The sequence below is a fragment of the Zeus faber genome, assembly GCF_960531495.2.
Source record: "Zeus faber genome assembly, chromosome: 16".
NCBI classification, from domain to species: Eukaryota; Metazoa; Chordata; class Actinopteri; order Zeiformes; family Zeidae; genus Zeus; species Zeus faber.
In genome coordinates this window covers 8228338-8250002 of record NC_137202.1, presented here as the reverse complement: position 1 = coordinate 8250002, position 21665 = coordinate 8228338, and the positions used below count along the sequence as shown (strand labels likewise).

The 21665-nt window shown below is 43.7% G+C and overlaps 1 protein-coding gene across 1 annotated transcript; it reads left to right on the top strand.

Moving 5' to 3' along the window:
• Positions 1–2474: 2474 nt before the first annotated feature.
• Positions 2475–16985, top strand: valopa (vertebrate ancient long opsin a; the record flags this gene model as incomplete). The annotated part of the gene is made up of 5 exons (XM_080016146.1): positions 2475–2856; positions 5640–5850; positions 11440–11557; positions 11700–11933; positions 16758–16985. The coding sequence occupies 5 exons, from the start codon at positions 2475–2477 to the stop codon at positions 16983–16985; spliced, it is 1173 nt and encodes a 390-aa protein (XP_079872272.1).
• Between the last annotated feature and the right edge of the window lie 4680 nt (positions 16986–21665).

Below are 21665 nucleotides of genomic sequence, written 5' to 3'. Positions count from 1 at the left end.
TCTTTTTTTTTTGTATAACATACAACAGTCAATCACAATATTAAAACCATTGACAAGTGAAGTGAATAACATTGCTCATCGTGGTCCAATGGCACCAATGGTTCCAATGGGGTGGGATATATTAGGCAGCAAGTGAACAGTCAGTTCTTCAAGTTGATGTGTTGGAAGCAGGAAAAATGGGTAAGGCGTAAGTATCTGAGCAACTTTGACAAGGACCAAAATGTGATGGCTAGACAACTGGGTCAGAGCATCTCCAAAATGGCAGGTCTTGTGGGGTGTTCCCGGTATGCAGTGGTTAGTACCTACCAAAAGTGGTCCAAGGAAGGACAACTGGTGAACCGGCGAAAGGGTCATTGGCACCCATGGGAGCATTGATCCACGTGGGGAGTGAAGTCCAGCCCGTCTTGTTTGATCCCACTGAGGAGCTTCTGTAGCAGAAATTGCTGAAAAGGTTAATGCTGCTGTGATAGAAAGGTGTAGGAACACACAGCGCATCGCAACTTGCTGCATATGGGTCTGCGTAGCCGCAGACCTGTCAGAGTGCCCATGCTGACCCCCATCCATGTCCGTTAGGGTACGATCCGATCTTGCATCTGTGGGATGTGCTAGAACAAGCCCAATCCATTGGGGCCCCACTTCGCAACTGAAATGACTTCAACGATTTGCTGCTAACATATTGGGGCCAAATGCCACAGGACACCTTCAGAGGTCTATTGGAGTCCATGCCTCGATGGGTGGAAGCTGTTTTGGCGGCACGAGGGGGAGCTACACAATATTAGTGGTTATTTTTGATGGCTATGCAGGGGCGCTTATAATGGATGGAGGGAGACAGGTCCCGGTCTCCGATAGCCTTCTCTCCTCTCCTCCAGAGATAATTAGACTGTGCCTTGACGGCTGTGCATGCACAAGCATATACTTTTGTAGCGTCCGACTAGTATCGATAACGCGCTTAGTATTTTACAAATTAGAATTTTTTTCATTTGATGAAAGTTGGCGCTGATACTTGAAAATGAATTAAATGGGTTTTATTTATATAAAAATTAAAACAATAAAAACACAACAGTGGGGGTGGTGGGCAAGTAATGTAATTGAAATGGTGTATGCCCGAAGACGCATAACAACGGTAACACTGACAACCATGGCATCCCTACTTTTTATGTTAACATTTGGGTGGGGTTGGTGTCGGGTTCGAAAATTGGGCCTGCCTGTTGCAGATGCCAGGGCCGTTGTTTGACTCCAGTCTGTCACTGGAACACCTGCACTACAGTGAAGCTGAAATACAAAGAGTTCTTATGTGCTCAGTGACCTTTTTCCTTATAGATAAAAAAACAACACAACACAATTGGACTGTTTTCAACAAATCAATACACAATACACTTCCTGCTGAGGCTGATGTTCTGAATATACTGTACCATAAAAACGTTTGACAGTTAAAGTCCATTACACAAGATTTATTTTTGTTAATCTTCTACCGACTGCGGGGTTGTTTTTTCCAATGTGGTTCAGTATTCACAATTAGGATTCCAACAGAACTAAGGTCTATACTAAGAAGCCTATAGCAGAGCCATTATCAAAACACTAGGCCACCAATTGACACACACATCAACTTTCATCCGAGATTCATGAAATTATGCAAATTGCTTATTGGATTACGACTTTATTTAGGTCAAAAATGACTTAAAAATGAAATCAAGCTGTAAAATAGTAGCAGCATTAATAATAATAACAAAAATAAATTTTCCATTTAAATGCCTGCAAATGAGGGCAGACGCGCTTTTCCCTCTAATTGGAGCGCCCGGCTGGAAACCTACAGTATGGTCCCAACATCAGCAGAACAGCGAGGGCGCGCATCTCGCGTTTCCTTCACTGTGTGTACGTGTGTTACAGTGTGTGTGTGTACAGTGTCTCTTCTATCTGTGCATGTGTGTGTGTGTGTGTGTGTGTGCGTGCGTGTGTGTGTATGTGTGTGTGTGTGTGTGTGAGGGGGGGGGGGGGGGGGGGGGGCTGTCGGAAGGCTGTCTATATAAGCGCTTCCAATATGCCACTGATCAGTCATCCAATCTGTCTTTTTGCTTTTTGATGTCGCTTTTCCAGACAGCGGTTCTGCTTTCCACACCAGAACCGAGCGAGCGCTCCGCGCCTGGCGCACCGATGTAGGTCTCCAACGCGGACTGCGCGCACCGTGCGCACGCCCCCGGCATGGGCTGCAAGAGGGAATTACTGAGAGAAGTCCCGAAGCGCACGGGGGGACGCTCCAAAATAATGTTTTCATGCTTTTAGATCTAGGATTTAACCTGCGTGCGTACGCGTAAAACCCCGTGTCCAAGAGCCCCCCCCCCCCCCCTGCCCCCCCCCAAAAAAAGAAAAAAGAAAAGAAGTTATGAAAGGTCCACTTATTATTGCTTTACGCGCAACGGCAATCCGACTCCAGTTCGGTCACTCCGGTCGGTAAACTCCATAGTTGGACATGGACAATGGACACCGTGAGTCTCTCCGCGAAACCCGGTGTGTCCTACACCGAGGCAGCCGATATCTTCAGGGCGGACGCGTCCGGGTCCGACGACCCGTTCAGCGGACCGATCCGCTCCATCGCGCCGTGGAACTTCACCATCCTGGCGGTGGTGATGTTCGTGGTGACCTCGCTGTCCCTCGCCGAGAACTTCCTCGTCATGTTCATCACCTTCAAATTCAAGCAGCTGCGGACGCCGCTCAACTGCATCATCGTCAACTTGGCCATCGCGGACTTCCTCGTGTCGAGCACCGGAGGGGTTATAAGTTTCCTGACCAACGCCAGGGGCTTCTTCTTCTTGGGGACGTGGGCGTGCGTGTTGGAGGGCTTCGCTGTGACTTTTTTCGGTGAGTCCAACTGCAGGGTTTTGGAGAGCGAAAAAACAACAACAGCAGCAGCAGAAGTCCACCACGCATCCAGGGAGGTGATAACGCACGGGAGTTTTTGCCTCCCTGCAAGCGTGCGCGGCAGTGCTTTTACTCAATATCATGTGATTGATTTGACAGAAAAGTAGGCTCAGTAGGTTGTTTCATCATTTCCAAAAGTGGTACAATATGCTCAGACTATATATAATATAATATACTACTTATATACTTTTACTTCACTAGAAGTACACATAGGCAACTCTAGTAAAAGGAAAAGTACCACACTGGCATTTCTACCCAAGTATACAATTTGTGTGTTATAGTAATTTACAAAGATATTGACCTAATGAAACACTTATTCGCAGTCCTACATTTTGAAATGGTAGAAATGTCGTAGACTAAAAAGTATAGATACAGTATGATGTGAGTGAAATGTAGTGGAGTAAAAGTGAAAAGTGTCCCAAACTGAATATACTTACGTAAGTACAGATAATTGATGGATACTTTTAATTACTTTTGTCATAAGGAATTGGGAATGCGCATGGACGTCACGTGACTGCGAGATTTGAACGTGTGGGAGGGGAAATCAAGTGGCCAGGAAAGTTCATAGAGCTTGCAATACTGGGTGTCAGGGCAGACATTGTGGATATGAATACAAAACAACGGAAATAAAAGCAAAAATGAACATAAATATCAAAGGTAGAACATAGATGGATGGATGGATAGAACGGAGTATTTAGTTGCTGAAACGTTGAAAAAAATACTTGAAATTGATCGCAGAAGCTTGTGGTCAATCTGTTAGGGAAAACAATTAAAGAGACTTGTAACTTATATATAAAAATGACATTTAGTCATTTTTTAATAACCATTTTCAAACGTAAAGTAGAGTAGTAAAGGTAGCATGCAGTGTGCCAGGGGGGAAATAGTACAAAACAGGGACTTGGTTGGAAATGGACAGTGTGTTCAATGTGCTACTTTTGAAACTCCCTTGGTGAACCTCTGGGCCGGAGTGGGTGTTCCTCACTGGAACACAGTACTGTACTGCGGTTTACCGATCCAGAACCATCACAGCTGATGAATGCGTTGCGTGTTCTACTGTATGTACCTGTATCTACTGTATGTCCATTCATTTACCCCTTACCCCTTATTCATTTAAAATTAAGTTAAAATATTTTGGTTTATTAAAAGAAAATCCACATATCAACACAGGCGGCATATTACTCCTACTTGTAAGGGCTGGTTGTTCTATTCAGACCAGGAATCAGAATAGTCTGTTTGTGACATTTGTGACATGTGACATTTCCAAGATGGTCAATCTTTGTTAAGAATCGTAAACATAGCAATGTTCGAGGTCAATCTGGAAAGAATACCATTACCAACATGTGATCTTTGATAACAACGTGGCTGAGGGTATGTTTCCAATTTCTGTTTAGTTTATTCTATTTTATTTTCTGTAGCTTGGATAGATCTAACACAGACGGACATATGCTGCATGGGATTTTGACACCAGAGGTTCTTGAGAACATACTTTCCTTATGACAGAATAAATTAATAACAAAATTAAACTAACACCACAATGCAGTCGATGTGCACTTAATCTCCAAGTCATTACACGGTGGAGTGTGATGTGGCCCACCCAACCACTCACACAAGTGTAGAAAACACAACACAAAATCGAAGAGAAGTCAAGCCACAGAAATGTAAGCAACATATTGTATTGTACACATTGTAGATATGAACCTCAATAGACTTACCAGACTACAGGTACATATTTATGACAATATGGCTATAAATATATTTAATATACCTGCTTATTAGCAGTGCTATCATTTCATATTATTACTACACACTGCTGCTATTTACTATTTGTACTTTACTTTAATGTACACGCCAGCTGCCCATATTGGGCTGTGGTTTATATGTGTAAATATATATTACTTTTACTTTTATTACTTTTATTATTTTTATTTTTACCGTCGTTGGACTTGCACTTTTCTCTCGAACATCTGAATTTCTTTCCTAGGATTAAGTAAGTGCCATTTTCTTATCTCACCTTATCTTTATCTTAGACACTTGTTTCACGGCAACTTACAGCACTATTATTCACCTAAACCTTCTCGGAGGCTCCTGCTTTACTGTATTTCCTCTTGCTATAAATGAACAACTCTCCAGCGAGTGTGCTGTACAGCAGAGAGTTCACGCCGCTGCAGTGCTGGAGACGCCGGTAATTAACCGGTCTGAGACAGTGAGTTATTACTGTAATTAAAAGCTGTTTTTTTTTGTTTATTAGAGCGCTGCCTAATGCATCTATCCTGGATCATTAGGCTCCCTGTCCCACAATAGCCTACCTTAACACCGTAGAACATTACAGGCTGAATTTATCTGCCATTTCCACAAAAACTTTAGATTTTGAGATTGCTCAAAAACGTTAGTCCCACGGGTTACAAAACCTTTTGATGTGTCGAAGGCGGGGAGATCCTCCCAATTTAAGACAGCCATTTATGTTTCTTTGCACAAATTAATATATATCCATATATTACACTTATAACATAAGATAAAAGTTTACTGTTCGCTCGCTGGGGAAATGTGGGTGAAATATCACAAGAATCCGTATATATGTAGAGATACCAGGCAGTATATCCACTAAACTCAACATGTTTCGTGGATAGAGGTTCCATCCAGGCTCCATAAATGTTCCAGGTTACTTAAAAGGTCCCTAAAATGAACACCCCACCTCTCCTCCTCTTCCTCTTGTTTTGTCCCAGGGATCGTGGCCCTGTGGTCCCTAGCCGTGCTGTCCTTTGAGCGCTACTTCGTCATCTGCCGGCCACTGGGGAATGTGCGCCTGCGGGGGAAGCATGCCATGCTCGGCCTCCTCTTCGTCTGGACCTTCTCCTTCATCTGGACCTTCCCGCCAGTGCTGGGCTGGAACAGCTACACCGTCAGCAAGATCGGAACCACCTGCGAACCTAACTGGTAAGCGCCCCGGGAAGAACCAGAACAGGTGGTGGTGACGGTGGTGCAGGAGGTAAAGCGGGTCATCCACTAATCACAGGGTTCCTGGCTCCTCCTGGCAGCACGTGAAAATGTAATTGAGCAAGACACTGAACCCCTAACTGCTCTCGATGAGTAGGTGTGCCCCTTGTACGGTTGCCGCCGCCATCGATGTATGAATGTGTATGTGAATGGGTGAATGTGAGGCATGTATTGTAAAGCTTTAAGTGGCCGCAAGATTAGAAAAGCGCTATATAAATTGCAGTCCATTTACCAAAGTCACGACCATGTCAGAGAATAAGTTGCTCTGGTTTGTTTTTTAGTTTTCTCCATGTCCTACAAAAGTCGGTGCAAACCTCCGGGACAGGGGAGCTTTAGCTCTAGTTACTTATTGTGGTTCATGTATCACAATCATAATCTGTTAATTTGGCCGAATACATTTTTCTGTACAAGGTGATTGTGGCAGTTCCGCCTACCACACGCAACCCACGGGGCATTTTCAGTGCCCTCCGGAATGGCCAGTTGGAATTAGCCAGGAGCGGATAGAACATGTCATGAAAGGGCTCCTATCCCGAGTGTGTGTGGGGATGGCGGTTTTACCTGCTGCTCGTTAGACCAACCAAAGACCAACAAATATGCAGCCACCCTGATCCCAATCACCTAGATCCAGGTCAGGTGTGGCTGCTCACCACACCATCCCCACACCACAGTGATATTTTTGCCATGGTGATGTTGATATATAGTAGTGAGGGATGAAACAGCACATGGTATGTTATCGAACCATTCGGTACGCCCCCTACAGGTCAATACCCACAAGTATTACGGTATGAAAGTCCACCGGACGTGGTTGCGCAGTGTACGGGTGCTGCGTGCTGTCGGGGTCCACGCGGAGCCGCGCAGCATTTCTTTGTTTTTGCGTGAGTGGTCTATTTTTTTTTTTTTAACTGCATGCGGCTACGCAGAATTTTCAATAGAAACACAAGATAAAACTACATTGAAATGTTTTAGTGAAGAGTGCAATCAATCAAGGTGTCCAGTGAGAGGGAACACCGCCATCCCTGGGATGGCGGTGTCCCTCTTTATTACAAACTTCTCGTCACCACGTTGTTCACGAACGATCCAATCCTTTCAACTTTTGGTTAAGTTTTACACAATAAAATGTTTCCCCCTTGATGTAAGAGAGGAGCCTATGTGCTCCTCCCTCGCCAGGAGGTACCCTGGCTGAAAATTATAATAACCCACCAATGAACTTGAACCCCAGTCCCCCCCCCCAACAGTCATACTTCACACAGCACGTTTCACTAGTTATTTGTGGCAGACTACTATCAAAACATTTTTTAGAATTTTCAACTTTTTTAGTTAAAAACAAAAAAAATCTTAAATATAAAGATACCAAAATGGTACTGTTACGGTGGCCCCAAAATCGTGATACATATCGAACAGTGAGCCAACTGTTCTGTTGCATCCCTATCAGTAATACAAACAAAGTACAAAAGTACCGGTAAAAGGAACGCTTAACAGTTAACCACAGAAATATGATATCTTACAGATAAAGATGAGTTACAAAAACAGGGCTATGGCAGGGGGTATGTGCCAGTAAGGATGCAAGCATTGACTGGATATGAATATATTTGGATATTTCTGTACATGATGAATAATACGTATACAACAGTATGGACACAGCTTATAATAATAATAATAATAATAATAATAATCATAATCATAATAATTATTATGATTATTATTATTCAAACTCACCTCAATTTGGTGGTGACTTCTTTCCTTGGATAAAATTTGGACTCGACTTGATGTGGTCACGGGTTTCTGTGGAATAATGTTTTTTCGTGTTTTTTAATGTTTTTTTTGGGGGGGTGGTGTAACATCGAGGTGTCCCGCGCTGGGCACATGCTGCTACGTGTATGGGCACTTGGCACTCACACCGGGTGGGGCGTCTGGTCGGCTGCGATGGGGTGGGCCTGCGGTCCGTGCCTTGCACCTGCAGCCCAGGTTCTCTGCCTGCGGCTGCGTCTTGTGCCTGCACCCGGGGGTTGGTTGTATGTGTGCGCCCCTAGGGTGCGGGGTCTCCTCGTGCTCCCTGGGACTGGGTAATGCTCCTCGGGGCTGGGCACGGGGGTTGCTCCAGGGCCCTCTGGCTTCTCTGGGGGCCCGAGGGTCTGTGGCCGCAGGGCAGGGTAATTGGGGCTTTCCTGCAGCCGTAGGGTGTCTACAGAGCTGCGTGACATAATACCAACCTTCTACACCAGTACCAATGGGGATAAGTCATGTACACTCACCGGTGGACATCATCATCGTCATCAAACCCAGTGTGTATTACCTTCATTAAAAAAGTGTGTTAATACTGATCATCAATTAACCCCCTCCACACACACACACACACACACACACACACACACACATACAGGCGGTCCCATCACACATCCACACCACCACACCTGCTTCGAGTGCACCTCAGCACCCTCCTGGTTGCATCCCTCTCCTTTCCTCCCTCATTTACTGCCATAACTATGACAGGAAGAGGCCACGTGACCAGTTGTAGTTCCAGTTTTCCTGGACCTAATTCACTGTTTTCAATCATCCAATGTTTATGTTTTTGTGTAAATGTTGTTTGTTTCTCCCCCTCTTGGAGTAGCAATCAGTTGTTTATAGACACAAACATGATAAATAGTTCTCCAAAGAGGGGGTTGGTGAAAAAAAACAAAAAAACACACACGCCTAGTACGCCTGTAATCTCTAACGACTACAGAGTCTACACAGCGCAATGGACACGGTGCGAATCTACTTTCTGAATTAGAACCTGCATTTTTATAGTACAGGTACTCCTCACTTAACGACCTACCTGTTAACCGTTCGGACTTATGACCAGCTCTCTGACCAGTTGGTATTGTGCGTTGCGTACAATACCACGGCGTGCACATCTCATCGCGCATCACCCTTTATATACTATATACACTTGTACAATGTATACACTATATATACTATATATACTATAAACACTGTATACACTATATATACTATATACACTACATATACCATATACACTATATACACTGTATATACTATATAAACTATAAACACTATATTAACTGTATATTCTATATATACTATATATACTATATATACTATATATATTATATATACAATATACACCATATACATGTCATCTCATCACCGTTCTCTGTCAGTATTCACTACACTAGCGTTCTCAATGGCCACGCCCCCTTACCATGAAATAACACGGGTCCTCGCTTATAGACCAATTTACTTAACGACCTGGTCCTAGGAACAGAACTCGGTTGTTAAGTGAGGAGTACCTTTACATAGTATGAAGACATGACAAAGCGTTTTACTGTAAATCTCATTTTGTTCCATTAGTTTTCGAGCATTGGCATGTTGGCGATGCCAACCACCTGGATACTTGGGGTCAAATTTGGTCGGTTTTTCACAAATATCTGCTCTGTATGTGGATCGATTTGGATGAAACTTGAACAAAAAAATGTTTAAAAACCTACCGGTTCAAACAAGATGTGTGTGTGTATATATATATATATATATATATAGCCAAATTAACACAGACTGTGTGAAATGTGTCTTGTTGATAGTGAAAAAAGTTAAGGAACATGGAAGCTCTGACCTGGGCCCCCGGGTGTCCATCTGGGTAATGCTATTTAGTTGCCTTGATCAAAGACGTGCAAATGGGATGGGATGTGGGGGGGGGGCTGAGCTGAGGGCTTACCTCTGGTCCTGTAAAGGAGCCATTGCCCAGATGAAACACTCACACAGCAAATGGTCGAGACAATATAATTATGAGACAGGATCCATGGAGGCAGCTAGTGTATGGATGACCTAATCTGCTTCTGGCTGCACACAGCTTGGCCTCTGTCACAAAGCATTTTGCCAACCCTGAAATCTCAGTGGGCGTGACAACAAAGGTGTCGAGGGGGAGAGAGACGGGGATGGGTGGGGGTCAGAGGGCCTGTGGCTCGCCACACGCACATTGTTTTTGAAAATGCATTTTAAAAAGCCCCATTTATGCTCGTCCTTTCATCGTGGGTCGTCATCCGCTGCTTGTGTGTGTGTGTGTGTGTGTGTGTGTGTGTGTGTGTGTGTGTGTGTGTGTGTGTGTATCCGCCCTTTAACCTAGTTGACTAGACATCCTCTTTGAACACATTCAGTGTTTCACCTACTTGCTTTGCTGTGTTGTACGCAAACCCAGTGTGTATTACCTTCAATAAAAAAGTGTGTTAATACTGATCAACTGATCATCAATTAACCTGCACACACACACACACACACACACACACACACACACACACACACACACACACACACACACACACACACACGCACATACGTTTGAATCCCTGGACATCCTGGATGTCTGCATTCATGCAGATGCATTCATTCATGATGCATGCATGTATGCATACTATGGAAGATGAAAACACACACCTACTGTCCAACTGACCCACACATACTGTACATACGTATATACATAAGCTCTCTCTCTCTCTTCTCTCTCTTTCTCTCTCTCACACACACACACCCACAGACTTATCACACTCTGTCAGGTATTTGTGTACTAATAATTTATCTTGAGCTAGGTTCACTTGACAGCCCTAGGTATTGTCATGGAAATGACATAATTAGACTTAACCAATCGCCTCAAGGCCCCTAATTGTGTCACAGGGATTTGCCTCAGCCACGCAATATCCTTTTTAATCCAAACTCAAATGAGGTGCACAACAGAGTCCCCCGTAATTAGCCAGATAAAAGCATGTGAATGTCAAAAATGACATTTCACATTTAGCGTGTACTGTAGTTGTGAGTTCACAGGCTTTATAATCGGCTTTAAACTCGTGAAGGAGTGCTCTGCAAGGAATGTGTCGGGTGATTGGGGCTCTGGAATGCCACTTTGCATCAGTTTTATGGTCCCATCTCAGTGGTGTGGGATCATCTTTAGCCCGTGCATACTTTAAGGTCTCAGCAACTGCAGGTAACACATGATTCAATGGTGAATCATTTGTTAATGCATTTCCTGTGGAATTTTGACACATTTTGCCGAAATTCAGCAGCACCTTCCAGCTTTTCTGTCTCAAAAACACCTTAAATAAGTTCTGATAAGAAGGTTTTGAGACATTTATGTCAAAGAATGAGGCACATATGCTGTCCCCTTCAAAGTGACTTCCTCCAGAAGAGCAGTTGAGCATCTCAGCACTTGACCTGAGATTCCAGTTCTGCCTTTGCATTCTTAACAATGATTGTAATGCCATCAAATATCCTTTTGGGAGGATTTTGTGGAGCAGAAAAATCTCACAGGGGTTGATTATGGAGGGATCGGTAGTACAGAAATGTGTTTCACTGTTAAACACTGACTACTGACCTCTAGACTCCTGGAGAACATTAGCGTGAATTTTGACGTGTCAAAACCTTTTGACCAGACTTCATATACAGAAACAGGATTTCTGTAGTTCACTCCAGCTACGAACCTTAACCAAATGCCACCTATATAAACCTGTCTGTTTACATTTCTTATCTTTTTACCATTAACAGGTACTCGACAAACATCATCGACCACAGCTACATCATCACGTTCTTTACCACATGCTTCATTCTGCCTCTGGGTGTGATCATTTTCTGCTACGGGAAGCTCCTACGGAAGCTCAGAAAGGTCAGTCGATGATTCTTTGCGACAACTGAGACTCACACAGACGTAAATTCACAGGAAACGTTGGTTTCATGATAACCTGGTTGTAGCTGGTTGTAAGTTTTTCCGGTGATCTCCAACATTTCGCGGTTCTCTGCCCCTGCAGGTTTCTCATGGTCGCCTGGCCACGGCCCGGAAGCCGGAGCGCCAGGTGACCCGGATGGTGGTGGTCATGATCGTCGCCTTCATGGTGGGCTGGACACCATACGCGGCCTTCTCCATTGTGGTCACAGCTTGTCCGACGATTGAACTGGACCCGCGGCTGGCGTCCATCCCGGCCTTCTTCTCCAAGACCGCCGCCGTCTACAATCCAATCATCTACGTCTTTATGAACAAACAGGTAGCCGAGTCTGATTTAACTTGACGTGGACATTTCATGCATATGTGGAGTCATATTTGTATTACCCCAGTCGATGTTACAGTGTAGGGGCTGAATGAAATGAAATGAAAACCAATTTCACTCAACCTGAGAGGTGAATTCACAGACGGATTGCATTGCTTTTGCAGCCGCTAAACCGGTGCAAATAACAGTGAGGCGAGCGTCTAATTCACAAAGCAACCCCAAACTGCACCGACACACAAATAGCGTCTCAGTGCACATAGTTGCCCGTATTTAAATTAGGTATTACGTATGCATTTGGTGCAAAATTGTCCTCATTGCAAATAGCGTCTAATTCGCAAACACAAGTGCTAATAGCCACACTCAGTTAGAGTGAAATTATTACCATCTGCAGAGAGCTGGTGGTAACTGCACAGACCATACAGCGCCCTCAGTGACTCCGCTCTGCACACAACCTGGAACCTGGAACACGCTACAGCAGCAACTGAAGCTGTCCAGCATGATTTTAAACTATTTTTAAGAAATATGGACAGAGCATCTGTGGGAGTTTGCCCTTGTACATAGTATTTCAAATCGCATTACCACTCTTCTTTTTTATGATTTGTGTTCTATTTTTTCTCTGCTTTGAATGTCCTGTTTGTCCGTCTCTTTGTGTTGTATTACTGCTCTTGTCTTGACAAGGTCTCTCTTGCGAATGAGACTTTGTGTCTCAATGAGATTACCCGTCTCAATAAAGGTTAAATAAAAAATAAAATCCATCAGACCCTGTTGGGTTCTCTCCCGGCTCAAAGGGAGGGCTCGCCGGTGCTATAGTCCCGCCAGGATTGTAATTAATCCTGTGGAGGTTTTTACGCTCCACAGGATGTATTTATTTTACTCTTTTTCCAAACAAAAACAAAAAAAAAAAACACGGATGCATGGATAATTTAGTTTGACACATCAATAATTGCGATCAGACGCCGCAAAGCCAGGGCAAATTGCACTCAGCAGCAAAACTTTATGGCCAGATTTGCGCCATATTTGCGTCATATCATTCGCACAATATCTTTTGTGAATCGGACGCTACGACGGCGCAGATAACGGGCGCAATTGATGCCCAATTCATGGGGCTTTTAGCGTCCGCAATCTTTTCTTTGTGAATTTGCATCTGAATTTCTTCGCCTCCCTTCCCGCCAAAATTAGTCCCATAGAATGAAAATGGAAGATGCGTTACTGTGAAAATGTGTTGTTACAATTGCGCTAAACGTGGATCTACAGCCACTCATGTAATGCGTGTTTTAGATGAGATAGTAATAAGTTGCTTTTTTCTGACATCGTCTGCCACCTGGGTGGGAATGTAGTGGTGGTCGGTGCGCGGCAACAATTTAGCTTACACTGAGCACTGGATACGCAGCTTGCTAAAGTCAGCACCGTGACAAGGGGGAAGGGACCCATCGGTGTTTGGACTCAACAAATTATGAAGCCAATATCGAAAGGTTGAAAACTGACAGCTTTTCTTTGCTGTTGTTGCTGAGTTTCAGGTTGTCTCTCAATAATGCATGATGTATGAATAAATGAAATCTGAAGAGCTTGTCCAGGCCTGGCGCTGTTAATAATACATTAGCCCCCTCTGGTTTACCAGTAAGGTTTTTCATTTTGTGAAAGTTAGTTATAGTGGTGGTCACCACAACAACTAACTTTCACACGTAATTTACAGTACCATGTTCTTCTTCACCCCTTTCCATGTCACCATTTCCCAAGAACATGTGAGATGTCAGTTTGTATTTTGGGAGTTTATTGTAACCGATTTACAAAAAGGAGATTCTATCGAGAGCCCAAGATACAAAATGAAATACGCAGCAACAATTAAACAACCTTTATCAACCTAAACATAACATTTAAAGAGCACTATAAGAGTTGAGCTACATGGACACCGCTAATGAGTTTTTCAAAGCAAAAGAGCCAAAGGGGGGTTAAATCATTGTATTCCTCAATGTGACATACAGTAATGTAGCCAGTATGTACAGAATATGTACCTACTGTGTACAAATATGTTGCGGTGATATAGATATAAAACATGATATACAGTATGAAAAAATAATAGAAACAGCTGGGGATCCTAAGCTGTTGTTTAAGTGAAGGAAAAGTAATTCAAGTTAGAGTTTTAAGAGTTAATATTAGGCAACATGCACTGTATGCAAATATGTATATTTAGTTTGTGATTGTACTTCCCAACTTTGGCATAAACTACATACTGTTGATAACTGAAGGATGGGGATGGTAGCTCAGGAGGTAGAGCTGGTCGTCTAGTAATCCAAAGCTGGTTCGATCCCAGGCTCCTCCTGCTAGCACGCTGTAGTGTCCTTGAGCAAGACACTTAACCCCTCATTGCTCCTGATGGCTGCGTCCGTCGGTGTTTGAATAATTGTAAGTCGCTTTGGATAAAAGTGTCTGCTAAATGACTAAATGTAATGTAACTGAAGGTTAACAGATGCCTTTAGTGGACGTCTATACCTAATGGTAATGGAGGTCCTTGTCGACACAAAGTGTGACAGCTTCTTTCCACCTCGACAGTGCAATAGGACCCTGACCAAGAGTACCACTCCATCTGTTCTGCACTTGTATTAAAATTTACCATGTAGAAATGTCTATATGGAAGAACAAAACAGACAAAGTAAGATGTACACACACACACACACACACACACGAAGATCTTACCAACTTGTGCGACTTCTGACATTGTACCTTCAACGTTGATAAATAAAAGCACAAAATGTTGACATGTATTCATGTTGAAACATATTTCGACCAGTTTGCACATGTCATTGCCGCCTTGTCTGCATCCTGCATGGACTGTAAACCTTGGCCCTTGCTTTATTTATGAGAATCCATTACAGTCGTGCCGGTTTGTGAGCTACTGAACTGTCAAGACCTGTTATGGCAAACAAAACCGTATATGATACAGGGACGGAGCGGCAAGGTTCAAAGTGAGCCCTTTTTCCTAGATGGGGGCAGAAGGGGGGGGGTTGCTGATGAGCGGATAAAACCTGGAAGAGATCATCTGATCCACCACATTGCGGGGCAAACCGCATGCGGTCATGACCGTGTGTCCGTCTGGTCGCCCCACTTCTGGGTGGCGGCGGAACTGGGCCGGACGCGGTGACCTCCAAAAGAGTAAAATGCAAATGAGGCAGATCCCGGCCAGATCAAATCAAGCCCCCAAAGCTCGAGAGCAACACAACTTCTCACATAAAGTCAAGTGGCGTCCAGCGCTTGATCTTGATTTTGGCTTTCCACTCTTTCTCCGACTCCCCATCCCCTCCTCCACCCCGCACCCTCTGTCCTCCCTATCTCCTCTAGTCCTCCCCTTATTTTGATGTTATATAACAATATGAAGCAGAGTGTCAGGGTTTTCTTTTTCCATGATGCATGACTTCAACATTTCATTATAGTCCCTTTTTTCTGGAGATGTGAACCTGGGGTAGTCGGGTTATGAACTGTGGAGGTGAGGAAGTGCAGTGGGAACGCTCATTTATCATCACATTATTGCTGGTATTAGAAGAGGACAAGGCTTTGGGGCCGTGCTCATCAATCGGAATGCTAAGACACAATCCTAAAAATAAAGTGTGGGGGGGGGGGGGATATATACAGGACCTTTTCTCACCTTTGTCACCCTTTGACTTGTATGTGATGATGCTTAATGATGATGATGATGATGCCTATGTATTACAAGCATTAGCTCCACCTACCTTGGCTACCTTGCTCATACACGCTAAAAGCAGAGGAGATGCTTGTCCACACAAGTGTTTGTACTTCAGCATCCTTTGGCTTCAGAGTGTCACATCCAGACAGACACACACACACACACACACACAGCATCTTCCTCAGGCGCAATGGCACAAAACATTCGGGTTGTTGACAGACCAAGTCACCATCAGCATTATCAGCCATCATAATAACCCCCCCAGTCAATTATGTCACTAGGTTATACACCAAGGCAGGTTTAAAAAACATCTGGAGTGAAACATTAACCATGGTGTCTTTGTCTCTTTCAATCAAATTTTTAGACCGATCGTAGAATGTAGAAGGAATGTCGTTTTTTTTAAGTTTTTTTTGCGGGAGGCATTTAGGGAGCTCATGCGTTAAATTGGAAACGTCAGGAAAGGGTCACTCTTCATCCTGCAGCTCTTCACTTCGACCCGAGGCTCCCCGTGCACTCTGGTCCAGTTGGGTTTGGTATCACTGTAGAGTAATGTGGAAAACAATGATTTTGTCACTGAGTGAACGTTTTCCTGTAGAAAATAGGAATGTGGACCTTTCTTTCAGAACAGCGATCGAAAACAGTGTAGAATGTTTCTAAATAGGAGCTCAGCTGGATGTACGCGTGTGAACGTGTCAGGAGAATGTGCAAAAAACGCATTTCACTACTATCATATTGCAGTATAGCATATTTTTTACATTGTTTAAAATGTTTGTTGTTCAGTCATAATGATGATTGTGACATTTAAGACTGAAGAAACCAACGTGACCCAATTAACAATGGGCCTGATCTATAAACTTTTAGCAAAGCAAATTTGTGCGTTAATATTTTTTAAAACATTTTCACAACCATTTCTGCTTTGAACACTAATGTGGTAGCTTGAAATAGATAAAAAAAACATTTCAAAAAGCATAAAAATTCTAACTTTTAACAATAACTACTTTTTGTTCATAGGTTAACTGTGGATAGAGATATAATCTTTTTACACAGCGATTTAAAATCTCCGAAACTCCAATTAAATTCTAATTTTGGTCTTTCTTCCAGCTTTCTAACGCCTCCATCCATCTTATCTCGCCTCTGTCCAGTTCAGGAAGTGCCTAATCCAGCTTTTGACGGGCAAGGGGACCATTCCGGAGAGCAACATAAACCAGACGTCAGACCGGCCCGGCATGACGGCCGAGAGCCAGACGGGGGAGATGTCAGCCATCGCCGCTCGAATCCCCGTGGGGGGCACGATGGTGGAGGATCCGCCTAGTGACTGTAGCTCCTTCGCCCAGCTTCCCATCCCCGAAAACAAAGTGTGCCCCATGTAACAGCGTATGTACTAGTGCACGTCATACCCTCCCCCCAACACCACCCACTTACCTCCTACCACCGACCTAGCCTGCCTGTAGCCTACCTGTGTCTTTTAGTGAACTATGGAGAGAGAGAAGTGAGCAAGTCGAGGAGATAAAGTGGAAAAACAAAGAAGAACAATGACCATGCAACACTTTTTGTATATAACCGCCCCCCGAGCCACCCCAAAACCCCATCCCCACCCAGGGCATATAGCGAGGCTTACGTATACTTACTGTATAGGCACGTGCTCACCCACAGAGAAATGTAAACTTCAGTCTATCTCTCAACAGTGTAGATGGCTTTACTTGTGTCCCTTAATATGGACCCCTACCACCACCACCACCACCCATCATTACTGTAAATGATCGACTTTGATGGTGCATCAAAGGGGTTTCTCCCGGTATCATTTCAAGATCCAATAAGTTGGCAGGGACAGCGAGACGAGACCTTTAACGGCGGTATATGCATCGGCCTGAGATAAGTACAACATCGGAGTGTGTGTGGCAGTCAAAGTGGCGGCATTGCTCGGAAACTTCACTCAGCAGAACTCCTGGTTGTAAATAAAATAGTCGCTCGGTCAGACATCCGTGGACACGCATGTTCTCTCGTCCCACCATTGCCCACCTGCTAGCTTGCCTTATTAGGGATACTTAATTAAGGAGATCTATGACTTCAATAGTGCCTCCTTGGTATAAACCTGGCCACCAGAGGAAAAAAAAACAAAAGAAAGAAGAGACTGGTATGCAGAGAAGGAAAGGGGCTCCTTAAAAGCCGACACCATCACATTCGGAATTTGAGGTCTAGCCTACATTTTTCAACTGTCAGAATGCCACCAGCCTTTCATCTAAACCCTCGCCTCCACCTTTGAAGCCTTCCCCCTTGTGATGGCGGCAGTGGAGGAAGCATTGTTTTGCTATGCTCTTTCAGCATCCTGCTTTGGCAGGGTTTGTTCATTTATCTCCACACTGCCGAGGAGGAAGGAAGGAAGGAGGTTCTCGTGAATCCAGACACTTTAAAGCGCAGTCAGGTCCCGGACAGACGGGAGCGGGTCCAAGGCTTTCTCCGCTGGAGATGGACGGTCAATGACACTCTTAGCGGAGAAGCCTTGCCCGGGGACACGGAGATGGGGCGTTCTGTATAGTTCAACTTATAGGGGGGATTGGAGGGGGGTCTAACCCCCCTAATTTAGACCTGGATCCCCCAAGGGGGGTTAGAAACATTTATATATATGCTTCTTACCTGTATTCGTAAATATTACAGCATATTTCCCATTTTCATCCCTGGAAGAATCTTGTAATATGATGTCAGTCACCCCTATAGTGGACCATACCATCACGCAGCGGAGGGTGCGATCCGGCTCAGATAGGAGCGACCTTCTTTTTTTTTTCCAAACAAAGCAAATAATACCAGTGTGTTTTTATTGTAGATTTATTTACACATTCTCAGCCCCACCTGGAAAAATATGTTGACCCCCCACCCCCGATGGTCATTGTATAATTCGGACTCTGGTGCTGCTAGGGGTTGCGCTAGTCAACCAGTTGTCATATAACGTTATTACACAATACTGAACTTTTGTTGAAAAGATTTCACTGCGGCAAAAAAGTGAACAGAAGAGATTCTCGACTAAATCTACCAGAAAGACAGTGATGCGTTACATTGTTTAAAAACAGAGTATATCCAACACGCAAAATGTCTGGTCGTGTCAGTGATCAGCTATGATATAAGGAGAAAAAAATTGCATGAAATTGGTTAGAAAGTCCGTGTTGTACACAGTCAACAATTAGGCTGCAAGAGTAAAGCATAAAATGGGGCCATTTCTCCAGTGGCCCCACAATAACAGCACTGTGGCTATTTGTCATTAAATGTGTCCTTTATATGTTCATGAAGAAGTTCAAAAAATGCACACACCTTAAAACAATACTTCCCAAACGTGACACTTCTGCACTTATATATGTTTTATATTAGCCATATTACTGTTATTCTGCCCGCTCAGTGTTGCCCCATGTGGCCATGACGTGTATTGCAACAACTTTCAAATTTCTTTTTTTACTACGTTGTAACTAGTCGGCGCCAACTCGCAGTAAGCCGACTTGTGATATTAATGTTGACTAGTCGACTAGTCTATGCAACCTCTAACATACGCACGCACGCGCGCACACACACACAGACACACACAGACACACACAGACACACACACACACACACACACACACATACATACACAAGCACACAAACTCATACAGACACAAGCACAAACCAGTCTATTGTCTTAGAGGTCAGAAGCTCTCTATAGTGGATACAAATCCAGTGCATCAGTAAATCCTACAGCACTAATAGATTACCTAACCAGGCATGGACAAAAAGCAATGAGGACTCAGCTTACAAGTGTGGGTCGACAGCAATATTAGAGCAAAACACTCTAACATATTCAAGCTCTGGATTTGGCTGAAGTACAATAGATATAGCAGTGAGTCCTGGAAGCGTCTTTTACTTCACTGTGTGGTGTGTATGTGTGGTTCGCTGTTACTGAATGTCTATGTACCTGAGACACTTTCATATTCTCTATCCTACCACAGTGTTTGACAAATGTTTAGTATGGTGTCTGCAATATACCAAGGCCCTGTATAAGTGAGAGTGTTTAGTGAGGACAGTGTTCTTGGATGATACCTGGAGCCTATGCATGCAAATTTCAAGTTCTATGGAAGTTACGGAGATGGATTTCTCTCATCTTGAAGTGAGTTTCGTCCGTGTGGCATGTGTTGTCCAACAGCTTTCTGCTCCTATTTATTATTGTTACTTTTTGGTTGATTTCTGTATGTCTTCATGAAGTGTAGATTCCCATTTGTGACTTCCTGGGAAACAGGCAAAAAAAAAAAAAAGATATATATATATATATTCATGCATAAAAGTTTTGGCGGATTAAGTCTCCTATTTATGCAGCAAAGAAACACAAATGTGTGTAGTATTATCAAACAACAAAAGCCAGTCAGCTTAGAGTGGATTTATTCATTCATTCCTGTCAAATAATTTATTAATGTACTATTATTCCCAAAAACAGGACTAAATATTCAGTTTCATGCCGCAAAAGTGTGCCAATTTCAATTGACGTCTACATACTGTTTTTGTGCCAATCGATAATCATTCCTATTTATTTAGCACCTTCATATTGTACCCACACACACACACACACACACACACACACACACACACACACACACACACACACACACACACACACACACACACACACACACACACACACACACACACACACACACACAGACACACACACGCGCACACACACACACACACACACACACACACACACACACACACACACACACAGAAGTGGGAGGTGAGTGCGGGGGGCAGGACAGGTGCAAGGATTACAGATTGCACTGCATGCTGATAAAAAGAGGGAGCAATTTCCATGTGTAGATAGATAGAGTTCCTGTTTCCCTCCCGGTTGCAGCCCTACAGTATACTGTATATCAAGTCCCTGCAAACTGCTTGTTGTGCTGCGCTCGCAAAGTTATGTCGAGACTTGCTCTGATGTATGTTTTGTTTCGATGTGAACAGTATTTTCTGTTCTTTTGTTTTCAAGAGTTTACAGGTCATAAATGAACGCTGGATATAAGAAAAAAAAACGTCTTAAATGTATTAAAGTATATTTTTTGGAAAAGCAATTGAGCTCCAAGTTTTGTTGTTTGGCGCTGTAGTTTCTTGATGAATTTGATGTGTTGATGAAGAAGGAGAGACCGCTGACGCTGACTTGAGTAAAATAATAGATTTATTACAAAAGAACGGCATCAGACTGGACTTGCCTAGGATGCCCAGGAGAGAACCGAGCTGGATGGATTCTCTGCTGAATGACACTCAGGCAGGTGCTTTTATGCTAAGCCAGATACAATGTTGACCATCTGATTCCCCTACATAGGTCACCGTTCACGTTTTCACCTTCCTTATCACCAGGACCCCTGACAATGGGCTCTGTCCTTCACTTGAGACCCCTGGCACTGTCTGTTAATAATTATTATTTTATACAATGGGCAATGTCTTGGGACGCTAGTCATTCCCAGACACCTCAGCGCAAAGGGGTTGCACTTGGCTCATAGATATAATGTCTCTCCTTCTTGGTAAATCTTGCAAGTAAAGAACTGGTGGGGAGCCACAAAACACAAGCAAACAACAACAAGAAATCGGATTATCCTCCTCAAGCAGGGTTGTCTGTCTTCATTCACACACAGTATCTGCTCCCAGACAGGCTCATTTCAAGGTCCTCCACCACCCCAAAGGCTGCGCTGCCAATCAATACCTGCACCAGCGATGTATGTTTGACTACATGCGTGGTGCCAAAGCCGATGTCACACATGCACGCATGCACACACACACACACACAGCTAACCCTGCCTTGCTGGGTCCCACGTAATGACGGCTGTAAATATTACATGATTGGAAGCGTGCCGGTTAGCACAGCGTTGTCAAATTGGAGTTGATTAAAAAGTAGTTCCGTGTCCATGGGAGGATGGGAAAGCAGAGCACCCTCTTAAAACACACAAACTCTTCCCCAAGACCACATGTTCATTAATGAAATAATTAATTACAACTTTATTTATAATTCTGATTAAGTAGAGGACACATAAAAATTACGAAAG